The 20,119-nt window shown below is 46.1% G+C and overlaps 8 protein-coding genes across 8 annotated transcripts; 4 read left to right on the forward strand and 4 right to left on the reverse strand.

Moving 5' to 3' along the window:
- Positions 1 to 1,165: 1,165 nt before the first annotated feature.
- Positions 1,166 to 3,139, forward strand: SERLADRAFT_472189 (uncharacterized protein; the record flags this gene model as incomplete). Its single annotated transcript, XM_007320456.1, has 5 exons — positions 1,166 to 1,808; positions 1,864 to 2,222; positions 2,279 to 2,591; positions 2,662 to 2,946; positions 3,004 to 3,139. 5 exons carry the CDS (start codon positions 1,191 to 1,193, stop codon positions 3,007 to 3,009), a joined length of 1,581 nt encoding a protein of 526 aa, XP_007320518.1.
- Positions 3,140 to 5,021: 1,882 nt separating this feature from the next.
- Positions 5,022 to 6,063, reverse strand: SERLADRAFT_472192 (uncharacterized protein; the record flags this gene model as incomplete). The annotated part of the gene is made up of 1 exon (XM_007320457.1): positions 5,022 to 6,063. A coding segment is annotated over one exon (795 nt), but the record flags the coding sequence as incomplete, so codon positions are not given.
- A 280-nt stretch (positions 6,064 to 6,343) lies between these two features.
- acl4 (amp-CoA ligase) lies at positions 6,344 to 6,993 on the reverse strand (the record flags this gene model as incomplete). Its single annotated transcript, XM_007320458.1, has 1 exon — positions 6,344 to 6,993. One exon carries the CDS (start codon positions 6,874 to 6,876, stop codon positions 6,373 to 6,375), a length of 504 nt encoding a protein of 167 aa, XP_007320520.1.
- Positions 6,994 to 7,190: 197 nt separating this feature from the next.
- acl5 (amp-CoA ligase) lies at positions 7,191 to 7,634 on the reverse strand (the record flags this gene model as incomplete). The annotated part of the gene is made up of 1 exon (XM_007320459.1): positions 7,191 to 7,634. A coding segment is annotated over one exon (357 nt), but the record flags the coding sequence as incomplete, so codon positions are not given.
- A 1,094-nt stretch (positions 7,635 to 8,728) lies between these two features.
- Positions 8,729 to 10,974, forward strand: mox10 (putative monooxygenase; the record flags this gene model as incomplete). Its single annotated transcript, XM_007320460.1, has 10 exons — positions 8,729 to 8,995; positions 9,057 to 9,155; positions 9,208 to 9,316; positions 9,371 to 9,459; positions 9,516 to 9,557; positions 9,614 to 9,865; positions 9,920 to 9,957; positions 10,012 to 10,056; positions 10,115 to 10,497; positions 10,554 to 10,974. 10 exons carry the CDS (start codon positions 8,747 to 8,749, stop codon positions 10,781 to 10,783), a joined length of 1,536 nt encoding a protein of 511 aa, XP_007320522.1.
- A 628-nt stretch (positions 10,975 to 11,602) lies between these two features.
- On the forward strand, positions 11,603 to 16,248 carry nps13 (putative nonribosomal peptide synthetase; the record flags this gene model as incomplete). The annotated part of the gene is made up of 5 exons (XM_007320461.1): positions 11,603 to 12,136; positions 12,189 to 12,804; positions 12,862 to 13,238; positions 13,299 to 14,681; positions 14,746 to 16,248. The coding sequence occupies 5 exons, from the start codon at positions 11,603 to 11,605 to the stop codon at positions 16,246 to 16,248; spliced, it is 4,413 nt and encodes a 1,470-aa protein (XP_007320523.1).
- A 139-nt stretch (positions 16,249 to 16,387) lies between these two features.
- On the reverse strand, positions 16,388 to 16,720 carry SERLADRAFT_394510 (uncharacterized protein; the record flags this gene model as incomplete). The annotated part of the gene is made up of 2 exons (XM_007320462.1): positions 16,388 to 16,546; positions 16,592 to 16,720. Coding segments are annotated over 2 exons (288 nt in total), but the record flags the coding sequence as incomplete, so codon positions are not given.
- Positions 16,721 to 16,804: 84 nt separating this feature from the next.
- On the forward strand, positions 16,805 to 17,524 carry SERLADRAFT_440022 (uncharacterized protein; the record flags this gene model as incomplete). Its single annotated transcript, XM_007320463.1, has 1 exon — positions 16,805 to 17,524. One exon carries the CDS (start codon positions 16,805 to 16,807, stop codon positions 17,522 to 17,524), a length of 720 nt encoding a protein of 239 aa, XP_007320525.1.
- Positions 17,525 to 20,119: the final 2,595 nt, after the last annotated feature.

Consider the following 20,119-nt stretch of genomic DNA (forward strand, 5'->3'; position numbering starts at 1 on the left):
TTTCCCAACCTAGTATCGATTTTATTCGATCGCAGTTACCATCTCGAGGTCTCGCAGATAGCGTCAATGTTTTCCACGGCGAGGCTAGTCAGCTCCCTGAAATCCTACCCACAGAGAAGCGCTTTTCCCTCGTCATTATGAACTCTGTCGTCCAATATTTCGGCTCTCGCACTTACTTAGAGGATATTGTAAACATTTGCCTTAGCCAAGTCGATGACGGAGGCCGTATCTTCTTTGGAGATGTGCGTAGTTTCAGCCTGCTGCCACACCATGACCTGGCGTCCACGGTTCATTGCGGCTTGAAAAATAGCGCTACAACAACTCAAATATCCCAGGAACTCGCCCGACTCTCCGATAGTCAATCCGAACTCCTCGTAAATCCCTCATTCTTCCTTAGTCTCGCCAAAACCTCGAATGGACGTATAAAACATGTTGAGATCATTCCAAAAGAAATGGAGACTCTTAACGAGCTTAGCCAGTTCCGCTATCAGGTTATCTTGCATGTCGGTCAGCTACCATTCACTCCCCTGAGGCCCTCCGTGTGGTCTACGTATAGCTCTCCTGAAGATTTAGAGGAGCTTCTATCTTCTGGGGAAACCGTGGCCATCCATGGGATTCCTAATAAAGCAGTAGTGGTCTTGCAGGAGGCCTTGAAGCTCTTGCGCTCTGACCATCCTTCTCCCACCTTGAGTGCTCTCATGGAAGCCGCGACTACCAATCTTGCGAACGTCCATGCACTCTTACCATCAGATCTTCGCCGTATAGCTCATCGTCACGGTCACCAAGTGGATATTAGCTGGGGCTCTCAATCTTTGGATTGTACGTTTAGTGCGGTCTTCACCAAAGAAGCTGGGGGTTTCAATTTTAAAGCGGATTTCGGAACTTCCGTTGTTGACTCGGATAGCGAGCTCACCAATGTGCCAAAAATTCGACAAGTCCACACAATTTCGCCTAAAGACGTTGGTCTAAAACTTCGAGAAGCTTGTCGTTCTGAGCTGCCTAGTTACATGGTTCCCTCCCATGTCATTCTCCTGGACGAATTGCCTCACACATCAAACGGCAAGGTCGATCTCAAAAAGCTATCTTCTCCAGATATGTGGCAGCCTTATCTAGTTTTTGATGGGATCTCTAAGGATAAGGATGGCGATATTCTCTCTGCGCGGACTGAAACGGAAAAATTGATCGCTGAGATGCTTTCCGAGGTACTCGCTATGCAACCAAACGCCATCCCCATCGATGCAGACCTCTTCTCGCTCGGGTTGCATTCGTTTAGTGCTGCCAAACTCGTCTCCAGGTTATGTGACAAGTTCAAAATACCAAAGTTCCCCATTAAAGTCATATACGACTCGCCCACCGTTATTGATCTTGCTACAGTGATAGATGGTCACGATGGAGAGACCACGTCGAGTTTGTTAAGCTATAGCGAGGACTTTGAGAAAATATGTAAGGCCCTGCCTACATCGTTCCCCCCAAGGCGACAACTCAAGGCCAAACGCACATATTTTCTCACTGGCGCGACAGGATTTACCGGCCTCTTCATTCTCCGTGACCTAATGCTCCGGCGTGAGTATGATGTTGCAAAGGTGATTTGTCTTGTGCGGGGTTCTTCTGTGGTGGCATGCACGCAGCGTTTATTCGCAAGTGCTGCGGAATACGGAATCGACACGAGCAGCTGGATAGTGGAGGGCTCAGAATCTAACCTGGAGGTGCTCCAGGGTGATCTCGGCCTTGATCACTTTGGGCTGGACGACTCAATCTGGAAACGCATGACTGACGAAATTGATATTTTCCTGGCGAATGGTGCATTGGTATGTTCAGCGACTGTGTGTTCGTTTTTTCAAATTCCCTGACATTAATCTGCAGGTTAATCTTGCTTTGGATTATTCCTCCATTAGGGCACCAAACGTTGGTGGTTGTCTAACTGCGATACGAATGTGCACCACAAAGCATTTGAAAGCTCTGACATTTGTCTCCAGCATGGGTGTATATAATACAGCTGTATACAAAGCACGTAGTGCCGCTGGTCTCCCTATCCTTGAAGACGACGATCTCGAGGATGCTCGCACTGGTCTTACGATTGGTTACCTGCAGTCCAAATGGGTTTCAGAGAAGATCATCATGTGGATGGCTAACCTGGGTATGCCATGTAATATTGTCAGACCTTGCCACATCAGTGGAGATTCAACTACTGGCGCTGTTAGCAACGATGATTATTTCTGGAGGTGAATTGGCTCGTGCCACGCGTTACGCTCACTAACTCTCTGTCTTTGGCACTTAGATATACTCTTGGATTCATGGAGATGGGTTTGTTCCCCAATAAAAATACTGCGCTACAATGGGTTACCGTCAATTATACGGCAGCTGTTTGCATAGCTGCTGCTGTAGCTGCGGCAACTGGGTCCTCTCAAGAATTTTCTGAGGTGGTTTACAACGTGGTGCCATCAAGCTCGATGAGCTGGACCGAGTACTTGCAGGTGCTTCAATATTATGGTTACGACTTGAAGTTGGTACCAATCGACACCTTCTGCAAACACCTTTCTTCAAACGAAGTGGAGCTCAGTCAAGATGTACTACAATTCCGGGATTACTACGTAAGTTTTTCTTTACAGGGCCTTTTTCACCTTCGACATCTTTTTAATCATCTTTTTGGTTATGTCATAGCATGCAGACATGTCGGAAGATGATCCGCCTCCGAAATGTGACGGAAGGAACGCTCAGTTTCTCCTTACTAGACATCATCCATGGGAGCGTGATATCATGCCACTTCAGCGAAGCCTTGATGATGAGACGATTGGACGGTGTATTGCCTATATGGTGGCCATTGGATTCATGCCCCCACCGAGCGTGTATGAGCCCAGTAGGTCCGACGAGAACAAACGCAAACTTCCTAGTATATGTGTAGCCCCTCGTAATGGCTCGACTGTTCCTCGCAGAAGTGTGATTCTGGTATGCAATCACTGATTTATTGTCACATAAATGCTTACCACTTCGTTGTAATTATAGCGATAAACCAACACTGTGATGAAAGATACTGGTATAGAGTGTGTTTGGACATGGAACAAGCTTAGATTTTTCGAAAATAATTAATAATTGAGCTACAATGTATGCATTTAGATCATGGTGTAGATGATAAAGGGTGTTTTAGCCTCCAACTTGAATGCATCAATGGCAAAACCAGATATATATAAGCGCTAGATTCGTCCCAGAGCTCTGTGACGTTACTGTCACGGTGACTCGCCATATGCATGCTCTTCTTCGAGTCAGAACCTTTGATCCTTTTCCTCAGTCTTACGCCAGTGGTACTGCACTTGCCACATCTGCCACGAGGATATAACTGATAACATTATCTAGATATCTCGCCCGAATGCTCGCATAATCATACAACAGAACAAATACTCTTTTCTACCTGAACAATCACCACCCTTGAACATTACTATCCGCAATTTTGGCTTCAGACAATCCAGGCTTTTCGGTCGCTCTTCTCTGCATTATTGGTTTAATTGCGCCTTATCCATACTCTTGCTTTCAATATTGGCGACTAACCAACGGGCTGCAATAAAGAACTGATCCACGTAGGTCTTCATACGCTCTGAGAAGAGGTCATCGTAATCTACTTCGACTTTTACTCGTTCCCCGTTGACAATGGTAGTCCAAGCGATAGCCAAATCGGTATCAAAACCCGAAGGACCTGGTTGCAAAATTGTGCTCGTCACCTGTGTTTCGGATCGCAGGTTCCACGCAAAACGAAAGAAAGAAGTGATGTCTTTGCCGACAAGCCGCTGCACTTCTTCCATATCCACGAGAGACATATCCATGAATTCATGTTGAGCGGATTGAGTACGATGAAGCATCTCAAGCACGGTTTCATTCGATTTGAAGTCGACGAAATCAATGAGAGGGCTGAGGGTGAGACCACATATTTCGGCAATTCCTTCAACTGGTGCGTTACGGCAGAAATGAATCTGACCAAACGCCACTGAGTCTCGTTTTGTTTCTCTTCGCAAAACCAAAGCCATCGCGATCTTCAATATAGTTGACGCTTGAATACCAAATGCTCGTAGGACTTGTTCAAGGCCGTCAATATGCTCTTCTCGCTCAACATTTGGACCCAATATCGAACGGGTTATATAACCCGAAGAGGCATCGTCGAATGGGAACGGTACGGCATCGACGTTGGCAAGTTTGCTCGCAAGCCAAGCTGCATGGGCTGGGTTCTTTATTTCTTTACTCTCAAAATCAACGAAATTGCGGAAAGGTACTGGCTCGGGTAATGAATGCCCCAAAATGGTGCTCTCGATTTCAGTCAAGAGCCGGTCCCGGGTCCAGGCGTCAATTGTCGCTTGTTGGAAATAGCAGAGGACAGTTGGAGGATTAGATCGGAAGACCTCCAGGTGAAATAGATTGTACGGTGGCTTTAACAAGTACCGTGGATCATGTTGGAGCATCTTTCGGATTGATTGGATATCCATTGCGTCGCTGATGGTGATTATCTCGTCGCAAAGCCTTTTAGAATGGCGGAAAACTACTTGATGGGTACCCTCCTGGAGGAAAGTAGTGCGCAAAATCCCATGACGCGAGACAGCAGTGTCCAGTGCGCGCAAAAGAGTGTCGAGGTCAGTGTGTGCTGTCCAAAGCTCGTGGGCCATGGGCCATGGATCTCTCAAACACATTTTCTGAGTGGTGGTTGTCCCGTATACATCCTCCACGTCGTCGGCAGTAAGACCACGAGCACGCAGAATCTCGTCCAAGGCGCCTTGATCGTAAGTTACTTCACATCTTTTGCGCGTGTTGGTTGACTCTAACTTTTGGTTCTCAGTCGAATGCGATTGTAGCCGCTGTTCCAAGTAGGAGCTTAGTGCTATAACGGATGGATATTTATAAATGGTGGAGTAGGACACCACTCCAAACCCAAATTCAGCTTGAACAGAGGCCAAGAGTTTTGGGGCGCGGAACGAATGTAATCCAAGCTCGATAAGGGGCGTTTCAAGAGGAACCTAGAGAGCGCATGGCACATCTATCAGCAACCGTGGTTTATAGCATACCCTGTGATCACATACTTTTAAAGCATCCAATTCCAATACTTCCCCGACGCATCTTTGGAGACGAGCCTGGGTGTCATTTTGCGGTTCATACAAGTCCACCTGTTGGACCAAAAAATCCACATCCTGTGCCCAATAGGTGGGCTGGGCAAGCATTCTACGGTCTACTTTGCCATTGCTGGTCAAGGGCAATGTATCTTTGAAGATCACATGGTCTGGCACCATGTAAGATGGGAGCTTCTCGCGACACAACGCCTGTAGCCGGACGGCCAAGGTCCCAGGGTCTGAACCAGGTACAGCAGTGCTCGTGTCAGGAGTGCTGGCTGGTTCATCGTCTATGCGATTGTTACCAAAGTCAGCCTTGATGTCAGAACACGTGCGAGAAAATACAGCAGCGAGGGTCCGATCAACGCCCAAGGATTTCCAACTAAGCTCGACATGCCATCCATATTCAATACCAATAGACGTAATATCGTATGGCGACAGCGCTTGAACGCACCAGTCCGCAGCAGCCGCAGCTTGAGTAAGCCCCAAAGCGGTCAACGGAGGTTTGCTATCGCGTAAGAGTCGCAGTATCACCTCTTGCCTGGCCACAAGGGAGTTTGGAATACCGCGCACGGCCAAAGTCTGATCAGAACTAGAACCGAGTATATACTTCAAGTCGGAAATCGAACTGTATTCGATCCATTGGGTTGGCGCGGCTAAAGGTGGAGGCTGCGACCCAATGTGGAGGACAACTTGGTAGCGGAATTGACTGAGCTCATTGTGAGTGGTCATTAACTTGGGCAAAATTTCGACGTGCGAGATGCGGCCGTCAAGCTTTTCTTGAAACTGGAAAAAGAACGATGGATTCACCTTAAGTTCGTTCTGCCGATATTGCAATGACTCCAGTCTTTCTTGTATCTCGAAAGTAGACAAGTCAGGTGAAGGATCACAGTGAAGAACCCGTGCTAAGTCGTGGTGTACGTCAAGTCCGAGACTACGAATATCGCCAAGGAAAATTCGGCCACCATCATTCAGTTTATCCGCGCAATGGCGCAAAACGTTTTCCAAATAATCTCCAGATGGGAAGTATTGCACGACGCTATTGATAATGATTAAATCGACTTGTTTTTCAACCGGCAGGAGTCGTGGTAGCTGATCCGCCATACCCTGAATAGTCTGGACCTTGCTTGTCAGACCACGATTTTTGATCTGAGCCTCGACGAAAGCCAATGAATGACCCGACATATCAATGCCAATGTATTCTTTGCACCGGGGTTCAAGAGAAAACAATAACATGCCGGTGCCGCAGCCGACCTCGAGGGCGGAGTCGTTAGGTTCCAAGGGGATACTATCCAGAGTGTCGGTAAGCCATTCTTCCATGGCTGATCGAGATATTGGCACGCCATCGTACATACTCACCTTTGGAGATGTAAGCATACGACCACGAAATATCGAGGAAAGGACACACCCAACCAGTGAAATCCCTCCCAGTCATCGTAGAATCAATACTCTCCCAGTCGTATTGGGCCTGGAAAGCGTCCCATGCATTCTGATTTACTGTGAATTTTACCGCATCGTCTCGAACCTTTTCATCTTCGGCGTCTTTTTTGACCACAAAGGCAAGCATCCTATCGTTTTCTGTCACCACGACAGCAGCTTGGCCTATGCCGTGACCTCTACTGCACAGGACAGCTTCGATCTCCCCCGGTTCTAGGCGTTGGCCACGAATCTTTACCTGGTTGTCATTACGGCCCACGTACTCGAGCATAGGTCCCCTAGGAGATGACACAAGTTTGCCGATATCGCCAGTTCGATATATCCTAGTGGCCTTACTGGATTCTCCAAGGCCCATCACCGTAGCTGTGATTTCACCGAGGATTAGTTACTTTTCAGTCTGACAAGTTTGGTACTTACTGAATTTGGCAGACGAAACTGAAGATGAGTCAAGATAACCACGGGCTAGTGCTGCTCCACTAATACATATCTCTCCTGGATGTCCGAAATCTACCGGGTGAAGGTCCTCGTCTAAGAGGAAAAACCCAGTGTTTGGTATGGAGCTGCCAATCGGAATAGGTCTGCTGGTTTCATCGTCGAATTGAAGAGCCTCTTGAGTGACTTCGAAGAGGGTGGCACAGACAGTTGTCTCTGTCGAACCATACCCGTTTGTCAACCGAACATCAGGAGCATGTCGTAGGAATGTCTTTGCGACAGTAGTGCTGAGCTTTTCCCCACCGATGTTGATCATGCGGAGCGTGGCATTAAGGGAGGCCGCGACATTGGCATCACCAAATAGACGATGAAAGACAGCAGTAGGAAGAAAGGCCTTTTGAATCCGCTTTTCTCGGAAGAAGGCTGCAACAGCGTCTGTATCTGCTAGGTGTGCTGTCAAGATGAAGATGGTTGCGCCATGAACGAGGCTGTTCCAGATCTCGAAGGAGGCAGCATCGAATGAGGGGTTGGCTGTCAGAGCGACACGATCACCTGGTTGGATTTCCAAGGTAGGACCATCCACAAGATTAATCATGCTGGCCTAAGTAAATTGTGAGTAGCTGGGACACATATTACTTACTTAGAGTAGACTTACGTGTTCGATGAGCACTCCTTTTGGTCTCCCAGTGCTGCCTGAAGTGAAAAGAATGGCAAGGAGAGCGGTGTTATCGACGTCCACGCAAATCGAGGAGGGTTGTTTGTGGTGATGCCCTGATAGGACAGTAACAATGGAAGCGATATCGAATGTCAGTGGAAGTTCGGATAGCCCAGATAGCTTAACGTCAGTGAGCCCAGAGGCTACTAGCAGAAGCTGAGCGTCGCATTGGGACAACTGATCTTCGACCCTAGCCAGGGGAGCCAATGGGTCAAGAGGTACGTATGCAAATCCAGCCTTAACAACTGCTAGAATTGATACTAGCAAGAGAGTTGAACGAGGGATACAGATACAGATAGCGACATGGCCGGAAGCTTTCAGTGCATTTGAGCGAGACGAAATGTGATGAGTGAGGACACTGGACCAATGGTCTAGTTGCTGGAATGTCAAGGTGAGTGTGTCGTCCTGGACGGCGATGGAATTCGAACGCAGTGCTACGTGCTGACGAAAGCGACTGATGAGATTATCCATGATTTGTTGGGAAAACCACCTTTGAGCGCCGAGGAGACTTATTATAAAAGACTTTCGACTCGGAGGCTCAGTGACTCGTTGACTTCACCTTCACCTGCAAAACGTATACCAATTCTTTCGGAATAAAATTACACCTTACTGTACGCGGTTATTTACAAGATGTTGAACCGGCGACACTGGAATGATGCGGTCATGGGATCTCACGGCACTGTCTTCACTAAGTCTATTATTGGAAGCGAACTGACGAAGCGGACTGGAGAAATCGTTTTGTTTGGCTTGCCGGAACCCGAGTAACACGCACGGAAAATGTTGACATACTAGGAGACCATACTACTCCTGCGACCCGAACAAGTCGGCGAACAGGATCACGATGAGACCCACGATCTGGTGCCAATAAGGTGTGACAAAGTAAAGATATCTATTGCTTTTCAATTAGTTCATGTTGCGGTTATATCAGGGGTCCGTGTTTTGGTCTCCGCTGAATCGCATTTGACTGCGACGATTTGGATAAAATCTCTTCGGTACTGAATTGTTGCATCTGCGAGTCTTTTTCCGTAGGCCGGTCGAGCACTCATTTCCATTGACTCCCAAGGACTTGAAGCTTGCAATGTCTGACTTTATCGCCCTCCCCTTTGCTCCTGACGTGGGTCTACTGAAGCTCACTTGGACTTCAGCTGTTGTCTCTGCAGGCGTCCTCGCTATCTTGTACTCTCAATCCAAGAAGGATGGTTTCAATTACCTTCCTGGATTTCCCTTCGTCGGCGCTTGGTCTTTCTTCACAAAGCGTGCTGAATTCCTTGACGTTGCCATTACGGCCAACCGTAGCGGAAAAACGTCCAAGTTTAATCTTCGCAATGTATTTGTCTTCTCGTGTATTCTGTCTCTATCTTCAGTTAATCAGTTTCAATATTCTGTAGCACAACATCATCATTGCCACCAATGAAGATGGCCGAAAGGTCTTCTATGGTACGCGAGGTCTCAGCGTCAGTGATGGTTATGCGGCACTTTGGGGCACAGTCAGTAGTTATTATTCACATTATTTCTGCAAAGCTGAATCACACGTTTTAGGCCCCTAGTCTGAATGAAGCGCTTGGCGAAGTCGAATCGACGGCCAAACAATCCAACTTTTTCATGAAACGACTTCAACCGCTCTTGCACCGGGATCGCTTGCACAGACGTAAGTTGCATACTTACATTTTTTACGTGACACTCACGCTCTTTTCATGTCTAGTTATTCCAGAGCTTTTTTCTGACCTTAATGTTCACTTGGAGTCTTGGCCGCAGTCTGGCCACATGGATCCATTCACCCATGTCTGGAATGTAAAAATTATATATTATCATTCCCGTTCACTATAACTTATACGCATTCTACGTAGGTCATCTTCCACTTGACGAACCGTGCCCTAGGTGCTAGAGAAGTATGCTTAGTTTTCTTTAGTTCATTGTTTGGCTTGATCAACTTTTATCTTCATAGCTCGCCGACGACTTGTCTACTGTCAAGGAGCTTGCTACTCTTTATTGGAGTGCGGAGCAGGACCCTAGTCCTTCTTCTGTTCTCCTACCATGGATTCCTTCTCGTACGAAGCAACAACGGATGGAGGCTATGGGCACACTTTATACCACATTCGCTGACACCATAAACAAGAGGATATCGGAAGGAAGATCTGAAAACGATGCCGTCCAATTCATGCTCGATCAAGACGATACTGTGGAAGAAATTGCTCCGGTGCGTTTGCTAAGTCTGATACATATTCTTTGATTAACACATGAACTTTTGTAGTTCATCATGCAAGCGATTTTCACTGGCACTATCACTACGTGAGCTTTCTCCCCCCGCATCTAGCAAGTCTTCTAATCCGGATTATTCCCTAGCGGTATATTGGTCTGCTGGATCCTGATATATCTCCACACCTACCCGTAACTATTACTCTTCCTGATGTCACTTTCTACAAGTATTGACGTCTGCTCTTTACAGTGAATGGGATGCCAAGATTCGTCAAGAACTTGAAGCACTACTTAATGAGTATAGCCCTGACGCTACTCTCCCTATGTACGCTCGCTTCTCACAAGTACCTGTCGAGGCATGGGAGGGGTCAACGCCTGTTCTGGAGGCCGTGATCACTGAGACGAATCGCATGGTTATCAGTGGCTCCAACATGCGCCGGAACATGGGTGAAGATATTGAAGTCAACGGGCTAAAGGTGAAACAGGGAGAGTTTATGTTGTACCCAATGGGATCACTGCATCACGACGCGGATCATTATCCTGATCCCTTGAGGTGGGATCCTTCACGATGGGCGGATCCTACGCGTCTGGAACGAGAGAGGTCGCAGTGGTCGTTTTTGGGCTGGGGAGTTGGTGAGTATTTTATTTATTCTCATTCTCTGTTTCCTAAGTAATTCATTAATGTCCAGGGTTGCATCCTTGCCTTGGCATGAGGATCGCCAAACTAGATTTGAAACTTGCTGTGTCTCTTTTCATCCAACTATTTGAGTACTCCCGTGTGGACAAGAACGGTAATCCATCGAAGGACATTCCTGTGCCGAATCTTAATGACCTGCATCGTGTTGCTCCGAAGGGAGAGGGCCGGTACTTTCAATATAAGAGGAGACCATCGACTGTAAAGACCGCGATGCTGCAGTAGTTGGATGAGCTTGGGATTACGCTACTTTTACACATTTAACGACCTTTCATGTCTTGGTACTTATTCAAGAAGCTTATTTTTTGGATACGTAGCCAAATTCTACAGGACGTTTGAACGTTCGAACACTTGTAAATAATTACATTCGTACTGAGCTGTTGAGTGCATCACAATTTTCATCACCTTTCTCCCTGCCGAATCGCTGCAAACTTGACTCTAGCCTGACGAGAGCATCACATAAGGAGGGCGTTATAGTATTAGCCTCCGTTGCTGACATAATATAATAAGAGTAAGCCTCGTTCTAAGATCTGGAACCGAGATTGTAATAAGGTTTTATAGGTGGGAAGCCTGGCTTACCCCAAGGGGTTTCGGGAGAAGTGTGGGAATGGCCATCGATCGATCGATCGATCGGTGACCGATTCGGTCACGGCGAAGTTACGATATGATAGAACAATCCAACTTGAAGGATAACGACTATCATATACACGTATTAGGTCTGCTATTGGAGACTAGAACAATCCCTCATCGTCTAGTAGTATTCGGTTGACCAGGAACGTTTTCTGTTCGGAACAGCTAACAATACTTACTTATGTCAATGGCACCGTGACATACGCACACTAGGAAGCTTGTTCTCGGAAGCTTTCCTTCTCGAAACCGAATATCGCTATCGATGCGGCAGCCAAGGTGTCGTAAGTGGAGGACAGGCTCTGCCAGTGGTCCGTCTGCATGGCGGGCTGACTTTTGCTGGTGGTACTACAACTGAATTTAACGAACGAGAGCAAAGTTTACCAGCAACACCAACCACATCAATCATTATCCACGATGCCGTTTAACGACCTTATTCGTCGTTTTCAGATCCAAGTCAGTCTTCGTCCTGATGCTATTGCAGTCCAGGATGCCTCTTTCACCCTCACTTATCAAGAATTGGACCGATGGTCTAATAACCTAGCTCGTGAAATTCACTTGCGTGCACGACACTTGAATCTTGAGGTGTCGAGCCCCATCGCCATTTGCATCCCCCGTTCTGCTCTCCTCATAGTTTCCGTTCTCGCTGTCGTGAAAGCCGGCTTCTCCTATACGCCTCTCGATTCTGCGGCACCTCTCGCTAGGCTAGATGATCAAGTCTCTCAGTGTGGCACCAGCATCCTTCTCGTTGCTGCTGGACTTGCTGGGGACCATATTTCATCCCTTGGTCGGGCTGATACATTTGATATCGCTGCTTTCATAAATCGAACATGTGTTCAGGAGCACCAGGAACTGGTGCCACCTGACTCAGAACTATGTGACAATACCCTCCTTGCCGTTTTTTGGACATCGGGCAGCACTGGACGACCAAAAGGTGTCTGCATCGAGCATGTAAGTCACTCCTCCCGTTCTGATATATATCACCGCTAACATTATGTTCTAGGAAAGTATGTTGAACCTCATCGACCGTCGTCTCATGGACATCCAACCTGGTGATCATGTAGCTATGACAGCTACCCCTTCATTTGACGTGTCGTCTTTGGAAATGTGGAATTCTCTCATCAATGGAGCTACCGTTTTCATTCTTACTTCGAGTTTGGGAGACACAGAAACCACCGTAAAGTTTTTTTGCGAACACAAGATTCAAAAAGTCTTTCTGCCTACTACTGTATTTCACCGCCTTGCAAACGACGACGAGATCTCATCTTCACTTGGTAAAACTCTAAGCTGGATTCTTGTTGGTGGAGAAAGGCTCAACATGGCGAGCGTCAATAATTTCTTCCACCATGCTCCCCATACAAGAATTTTGAACGGATATGGATCTGCGGAGACAACCATTCACGCTACAGATTTCGAAGTCCCTCGAGATCTTTCCAAATACGACGACGCGGCTGGAAAACCAATTCCTGTTGGACGTCCTATAACAGGGGTGCGAGTTTTTCTCTTGGATGAAAACCTTCATGCAGTTGGTTTTGGTATCCCTGGGGAAATTTGTATTAGTGGAGCGGGCCTTGCCCGAGGATACCTGGGCGAATCTCTCTCTTCTTCGAAGAGATTCGGTGAGTTCTATCGGTTATCCTAAGTATATATACTGATTTTTACATAAATTATTTCAGTCACCATTGCAGATATTGAAGAACCGGGATCCAGCCTGCGTATCTACCGCACTGGCGATTTGGGCAAGTTTGTTTCCTCAGATCAAGGACCTCTGCTTGAATATGTGGGCCGCATCGACAATCAAGTTAAGATTCGTGGTCAACGGGTTGAACTCGCTGAAGTGGAAAACGTTTTATGCGCTGGAATGGATGGGGCAGAAGAATCCGCTGTTATTGTCGCAGAAGATAAAATGATAGCTTATGTCACGAAGAATGCAGACAGCGAGCATGATGATAAGAAGGGTGGAACTACGAAAGATGCGTGGGATGCTTTCCAGGCACAGTATGATTGGGAGAATATCGATCCTACGTTGACTGGGGCCGATTTCACTGGCTGGGTAAGCCCCTAAGCTTCCGTGGTGTTTACGCCGATGTTAATGTGTTTTCAATTTGTAAAGGTTAGTATGTATGATGGTGTTCAGATCCCTCGCCCAGCCATGGAGGACTGGCTCGCTGACACGCTGAAGAGTATTCAGATGAAAGATGGCGACTCTGTTCTCGAGATTGGCTGTGGGACGGGCATGATTTTATTTTCACTCGAATCACGGTACAAGGAGTATGTTGGCATCGATATGTCAGAGTCATCTGTGGCCTTCGTCAAAGCTCAGGTCAATCGTCGTGGACTAGGAGATAAAGTAGAAGTCTTCCGGGGCATGGCTGATGAACTCGAGCAGTTGCTTCCAGCTAAACAACGCTTCAGTCTGGTCATCATCAACAGCGTTACACAGTACTTCCCTTCAGGCGAATATCTTGAACAAATACTGCAATCTTGCATTGCTAGGGTACAAGACGGTGGTCGAATTTTCATCGGCGATCTTCGAAGCTGGGGTCTAGATAAACACCATGATTTGGCTCGGATTCTTCATTGCGATCCATCCCCTGAATTGTCGACTTCCGATATTCAGGACCGACTGGATCGTTGGCAACTGCGACAAACCGAACTTAAAGTAAACCCCTCCTTCTTTTACCACCTCGCCAACAAGGTTGGAAGTCGCGTCTCACACGTCGAGATCCTACCTAAGATGATGACGACTCGGAATGAATTGAGCCAGTTCCGCCAGCAAGTTTGCCTTCATATTGGCTCCCACGCTCCTGTGCTGCTCAATCCTGCTTCTTGGGTCGAGTACACGACTGCCTCTGAGCTCGATAACATCCTTTCCTCGGGTGCAAGCGAGATCATTGCCATTCATAGCATCCCGAATGCGCTCGTGGCCGGCCAAGAGGCTGCTTTACAACTTCTACGAAGCGATGCACCGCCCTCGACGGCTACAGACCTGATTAAAAACGCAACTGTTTCAGAATGGTGTAGTCGAGCATTATCGCCTCAAGATATATCTGCTCTGGCTGCCCGCCTTGGGTACCAAGTTGACATCAGCTGGAAGGCTTCAGGAGTTGATCGTACTCTTGCAGCAGTCTTTTCTCGAACACAATCAGAATTGAAAACCAACTTTGGTGACATTGGCTTGGATGATCAACCTACAAATATTCTCGTCGAGTCCAAAGCCCCTCCTGCGAAAGGAAACGAATTTATTTCCAAGTTACGGGCTCGTTGTCGGGAGAAGCTACCATCGTATATGATTCCTAACCATTTCATTATGATGGACGCATTGCCATTGACGAATAATGGCAAGGTAGACCGAAAGCTGCTCGCAGAGCCTAGTTCATGGAAAGACCTCGTCTCTGCCGAAGCCCAAGAAGTCGAGATGTACCAGCCGGAAAATGAAACAGAGGGTCGCGTTCAAAGGTGTGTTGGCGAGGTTTTGGATATGGATACTGCCAAGGTACTCTATTATCTATAGAGAGCTATGCACATGGTCTGACGTACTTCCCTCCGCATCTATTCAGGTCCCTTTGCACACGGACCTCATCGAACTGGGTTTGCATTCGTTTCGCACACCAAAACTTCTATCGGCGCTTCGTGTTGAATTCGCTTTTGACGCACTCTCGTACGCGACTGTTTATAAATGCGCAACAGTGGCAGCCCTGGGTGCATATCTGGAACGAGAAGCGCCTAAGAAACAAAACTCTGGAAACCCAACGCTCCCACGCGAAAGTAAACGACGCGAGGTGCCGTATGATGAAGAAGCTCTCAACAAGGTTTTACTTGCACGCGGATTTACTGTGGCCGACGTAGAGGATGTGTTCGAGACGAATATCTCTCAGAGACTGCCGTTTGAAGAGCCCATTCCAGGCTTTTGCATGTCTCACGAATCCTGGACGGTGCATACCGACTTCGACACACTCATAAAGGCCTTGGAAACGGTGATAACACGTCAGGGAGCTTTGCGTAGCACTTCGTTTTCTTGCTACTCTCGACAGGTAGTCTTCAGATATTCTCAAACTATTCGGGATGAAGTTATTAAGGTCCATTCTCCGGAAGACGTTCCAGACGTTCGCGCTTTACTTGAAGACCCCGCCAGCTATGCCTTCACGCCGCCTGAAACATGGTGGCGTTTCAATGTGATCAAGACCAATCCGATCACGCTGTTCTGCTGTTTTCACCAGTCTACACTTGATGGTTGGGGGCGGCAGATCCTCTTCGGTGAAATCGAAAGTATCATCCTAGGACACACACTCCCTGACCCGGTGCCATTCCGCAATTTTATTGACTATGCAGTTAATGAATGGGCACGCAAATCTTCAGCTGAGTGGCTTGCAAACCGTCTTTCCAGTTCAGACGCTATCCCGTTCCCTCCGTGCGACGAAAACTTGGCATACTCTGCAGCTTCAGTGCTTGGTCCAAACTTTGAACGTACCGAACGGCTATCCGGTATAACGAACATCTCCCACGCATATGGTATTCACTCGTCTACCTTACTGAAAGCTGCGATTGCCTTGGTCATGCGTAACCAGACAAAAAGGAGCTCTGTTGCATTTGGACAAGTCCAATTCGGTCGAAATGCTCCAGTTGAAGGCATTACCCAGATTTGTGGTATGCTTATAAACTGTCTTGTTGACTGCGTTGATTTCCGACCTGGAGACACGGTGCTCGAGTTACTTCGTCGAATCCAGATGGCACAAGACGAATTGATGGACAGGTCACTGGTAAATTTTGACGAAGTACTGCGTTACTGTAACAGAGACTTCAATCCTTTCTTCAACTTCATATGGAACTTACGAACGCGGAGGGAGCCGAAACGTACGGTTATACAACCTGGAGCATTGGGCTTTGACACACCTGTGGCCATTATCTGGACAACCATTGTCGATGGAGAAGACGTGAAAGTTGAGGTGGACTACGATGCATCCTTTTCCCAACTTCTGCCCAGTTATACGAGCCAATTTTTCGAGGCTGCTCGATGGCTGATCTCTAACATTGAGGCACAGGATATAGATGAATTGAATTAATAAACATTTTTCTTTGTGTTAAAGTTACAGCTGATTTCATAACTGATAGACCTATCCAATGAGTTAGTGTACAGAGCGGAACTACAAATGAGCTTAAAATGTAGTAAATCTAAAATTTAGGGAGACTAGAATATTTGGCTCAGTACCGAGTGTGGCTGGTGTGATAAGTGTGATAGCCCAAGTCTTTGAAAAAATTGGTGTAGACTATTCGGTGGAGTGCTCGCCAAAGAAAAAAAAAGGAATCTAAAAACTCTGAGAGGATCATATCAGGCTGTCTTTCAATGCAGCCTTCAAGGAACTAATCAAAAACTTGTTTTATCAGCAAGAAAAAGCTGACACTCGCTTCCAAGCCATCAAGGGCACAAGGCTGTCCTTGACAAGCTAGTTGGTGTCCCACTTCACCAGTGTCCCGGAAGGTCTTCCGGATGCGCCTGATGGTCCATTGACTGATTCCTAGGTAATGGCTAACATGTCTGTCCAAGAGGCCATGGATACAAGACAATTTGTACGCTAGTATCTTGCAGCCTTTCAAAACAAAGGCTTCTCCCACTCTAAGATGCTTTCTAAAATACTCCCTGGAACAGAGCCTACCAGATGTTACATCCACCGCCCTGGTGCTGCTGCAACAATAAGCCTGACCAATCTTGCCGCAATGACCACAGAAATCAGTACCTCATTCTCAATGCCCCCTCCAAGAGCCCCTGCTTCTCCTATCCCTTCTGCCATTTGTACCACTGCCTTCTTCCAGTGTGTTTTCCTCTCCTCACCAACTCTTGTTGTCATCTCAACCAGGAGTGCTGTGGATCCCAGCACACTCCCACCCTCAGTTCTGTCATCATTTATTGCCACAGATGAGGACTCTGGGTCTCACATTACAAGTGTAAGCCATTCCAAGCGGAAGCATAGTGCAGTTGAGAGTAGTGAGTCTAGACTTTCACCTTCTGGAGGTGGCTCTGTTGCAAGCAGCTTAAAGTGTTCCCTGTCCAATGACGGCAACAGCAAAAGCTCAGAAGTGTTGAAGAAGATAACAGACCTGGTCGAAGAACTCACAAAGGGTGCCAATGCAGCTGCAAATGCACCTACCACCGACCTTGGACGTGCTATTGCCCTCCTGTCGTCTTCCAATTTGTCTGATGTAGATAAGGTTGACCTTACCGAGTACTTTACAATGAATCAGGCTGATGGGGCAGCATATTACTATCTACAGAGTGAAGGTGCCAGGGAGATTTGGATTCAGAGAAAGTTGGCTCGGATTCATGCAATGGACACTCATTAAACTGTATCATGCGTTATATGTATGTATGGTTCCTTGTCTGAATACATGTGGCTTCCTACAACCAGAATCTGATTTAAGATTGCTACAAAAACGACAAAAACATGATTACTACGAAAACAGCAGACATCACCTTGAGCCCCCATTAGTGTTAGGACAATTTTACAGACTTGCACAGTGTATTTACAGATAAACATCTTAGGAAAACCTACAACAACAACCACATACACTGCTGCCCCAATCATAACAGATCTGAAAGGTTAGCATTTTGTTTGCATCGCTTCCATCCGCACCCCAAGTTAGATGATAAGGTTGACTTTACAGCTTTAGAGGACTCTATAATTGCTTGATGTCATATTTAATATCATAGAGAAATAACAGTTTCAGTGCTTTGAAATCAATTTGTGATAGTAATAGATGTATATTGACTATGATAATCATTAAAGAAATACATTACTCTGAAAACAACACTTGTAACAGTGGTAGATGTATTTGGCTATGGTAGTGGTTATAAAAATGTATTTTTCTGAATGTATGGTGAAACAGGTATATCTACATTCAGCTATACAAGGCAATATAGCCAGCTTTGTCTTGTATAGTTGACAAAATACAAACCTGTTTGGACAGTAGATTTACATATTATTATAGTGGGTAAAGCTGAAGCCCAGCTATATAGAGCTATATAATAGGGACTTGTCTGATACAATTATACCAGCTATACCAACTATAAGAGCCTATATAGTGCTATATGGGCTACAATAGCTATCTGGGGTTTTCCTGATGTGACAAACTTTTTATCCATGACAGGCATAAATGACTGGAAGCTTACAGACCTTCTTGACCCCCAAGGCTTTTACAGGAACATATTGGCTAATAATGATCTATCTCATATTGTCTTCAACATCCCAGAAGTGCGCAACCAAGATGGCAGGCTAGTTGTGAGGAATCGATTTTTCTTATAGCATTCCCATCATGTTGTGGTTATCTGATTTATTCCCTGTCACTCCTCTTGCTCTTGGACTAGAGATCACAGTTGGCATTCTATTACTCTTATTATTTTATTTTTTATTTTCCATTCATACTCACATCCTATCGTATTTACAACAAAGGAGAACTGTTGTAGACCTTCGAGAAGATATCCAGATGACATAGCAATGATTCAATGCTATGTCTGGGAATACTTCGGAGGAATATAAATAAGCAAGGTAGGCTATGAATCAGCGCCTTCTCATGGGCTTACTGATACAGTCAATCATACACCTCTTACCAATACTCTTTCTCACACAATTAGTAAACACGATAGATTAGACCACTTTCTCTTTCTTTTCTTATTGGTTAGTTGGCTGGTCAGACCACTTTCTTAACCCTTCCTTTTTTTGGTCAGACCATTGCTGTTCACTATATAAGGAAGTACATACTCAATGTATTATTCCTTAGTTCAATATTAGTTTGGATTTGCGCTTATACCGATACTCTTCAACCTCAGTACTCTGATTCACCGCCCTCTTCAGAGACTTAACCAGACATCCGTTGTTGTTATACAGCTTCGTATTTGTTGCCTGACACTAGTCCACCCTGCTATGTATCACAAAACCATACCCAACCAGTCATATGTCAGCATTGAAGTATGTCTAAAACTATGAGTCTGACTTTTTCATTATGCTGGATTGTGTTTATTAACATATTACATACAAAGCTTTACTATTTCTGCCAACCATCACAGGAGAAGCTCACAAGTGTTGTTGATGATGGAAACTGTTGTTAAAAAACCACACACAAAAACAAACAAACACACAATCCTTCCAGATTCCACGGAACTTGTGTATGGGCTTTATCTCCTAAAATAGTGGAGTGGTCTGGTTGTTTGTGGGGTGGTACATATAATGATCCTTCAAAGTAAAACCCAGAGATGTATTGGTGTGGGTTTTGAGGAGGAGGGATAGTTGGAATATAGAAGATAGGGGCTTTGTGGCAAGTATAGACAAGCACTACCTTGCTAATTGTAGCACAAGGTAGGTTTGAGAATGACAAGGTGACAAGGTTCCCAGTGATAGCAGGCTCCTGATGCACAGACTGTAGTGCTCAGAAGGACTCTAACCAAAAGAGATAACAATGACTTTTGGAAGTGACAAATGACAATGACAGCAGATAACAGTAGTAGTAGTAGTAGTAGTGGGAAGTGTTGTGACCACACTGGATCACAAGTAGCAGTGAGTAGTGAACTTGAGATTAAAGAAGAAGTCTGGATTATGATTTTTTGTTTTTACAAGGTAAAATACAGGGGTTTATATAGTAAAAGCAAGGTAGGCTATGCATGTAACAACCAAGAGTTAGTTACTCTGGTGCACAACTCAGACAAGCAAAGAGGAAATACCAATCAACAGTATGTACTGTTGACTGGTCAGAGAGAAAGAAGGGATCACCCCTTAGGTTTCAACAAGTTAGTTGTGAGGATACAACAGGAGGACTCGCTGAGAAGTCTCCTGGATCTATTGAGGTATTTATACTACTACAGGTTATTTGTACATGTTGTATTATACAGTTGATAAAGCAGTGGCTGATGATGTCAGAGGGCGCAGCCCGTGTGACCAGCTCCAC

The sequence above is a fragment of the Serpula lacrymans genome (genome assembly GCF_000218685.1).
Source record: "Serpula lacrymans var. lacrymans S7.9 unplaced genomic scaffold SERLAscaffold_9, whole genome shotgun sequence".
In the NCBI taxonomy this organism is placed as follows: Eukaryota; Fungi; Basidiomycota; class Agaricomycetes; order Boletales; family Serpulaceae; genus Serpula; species Serpula lacrymans.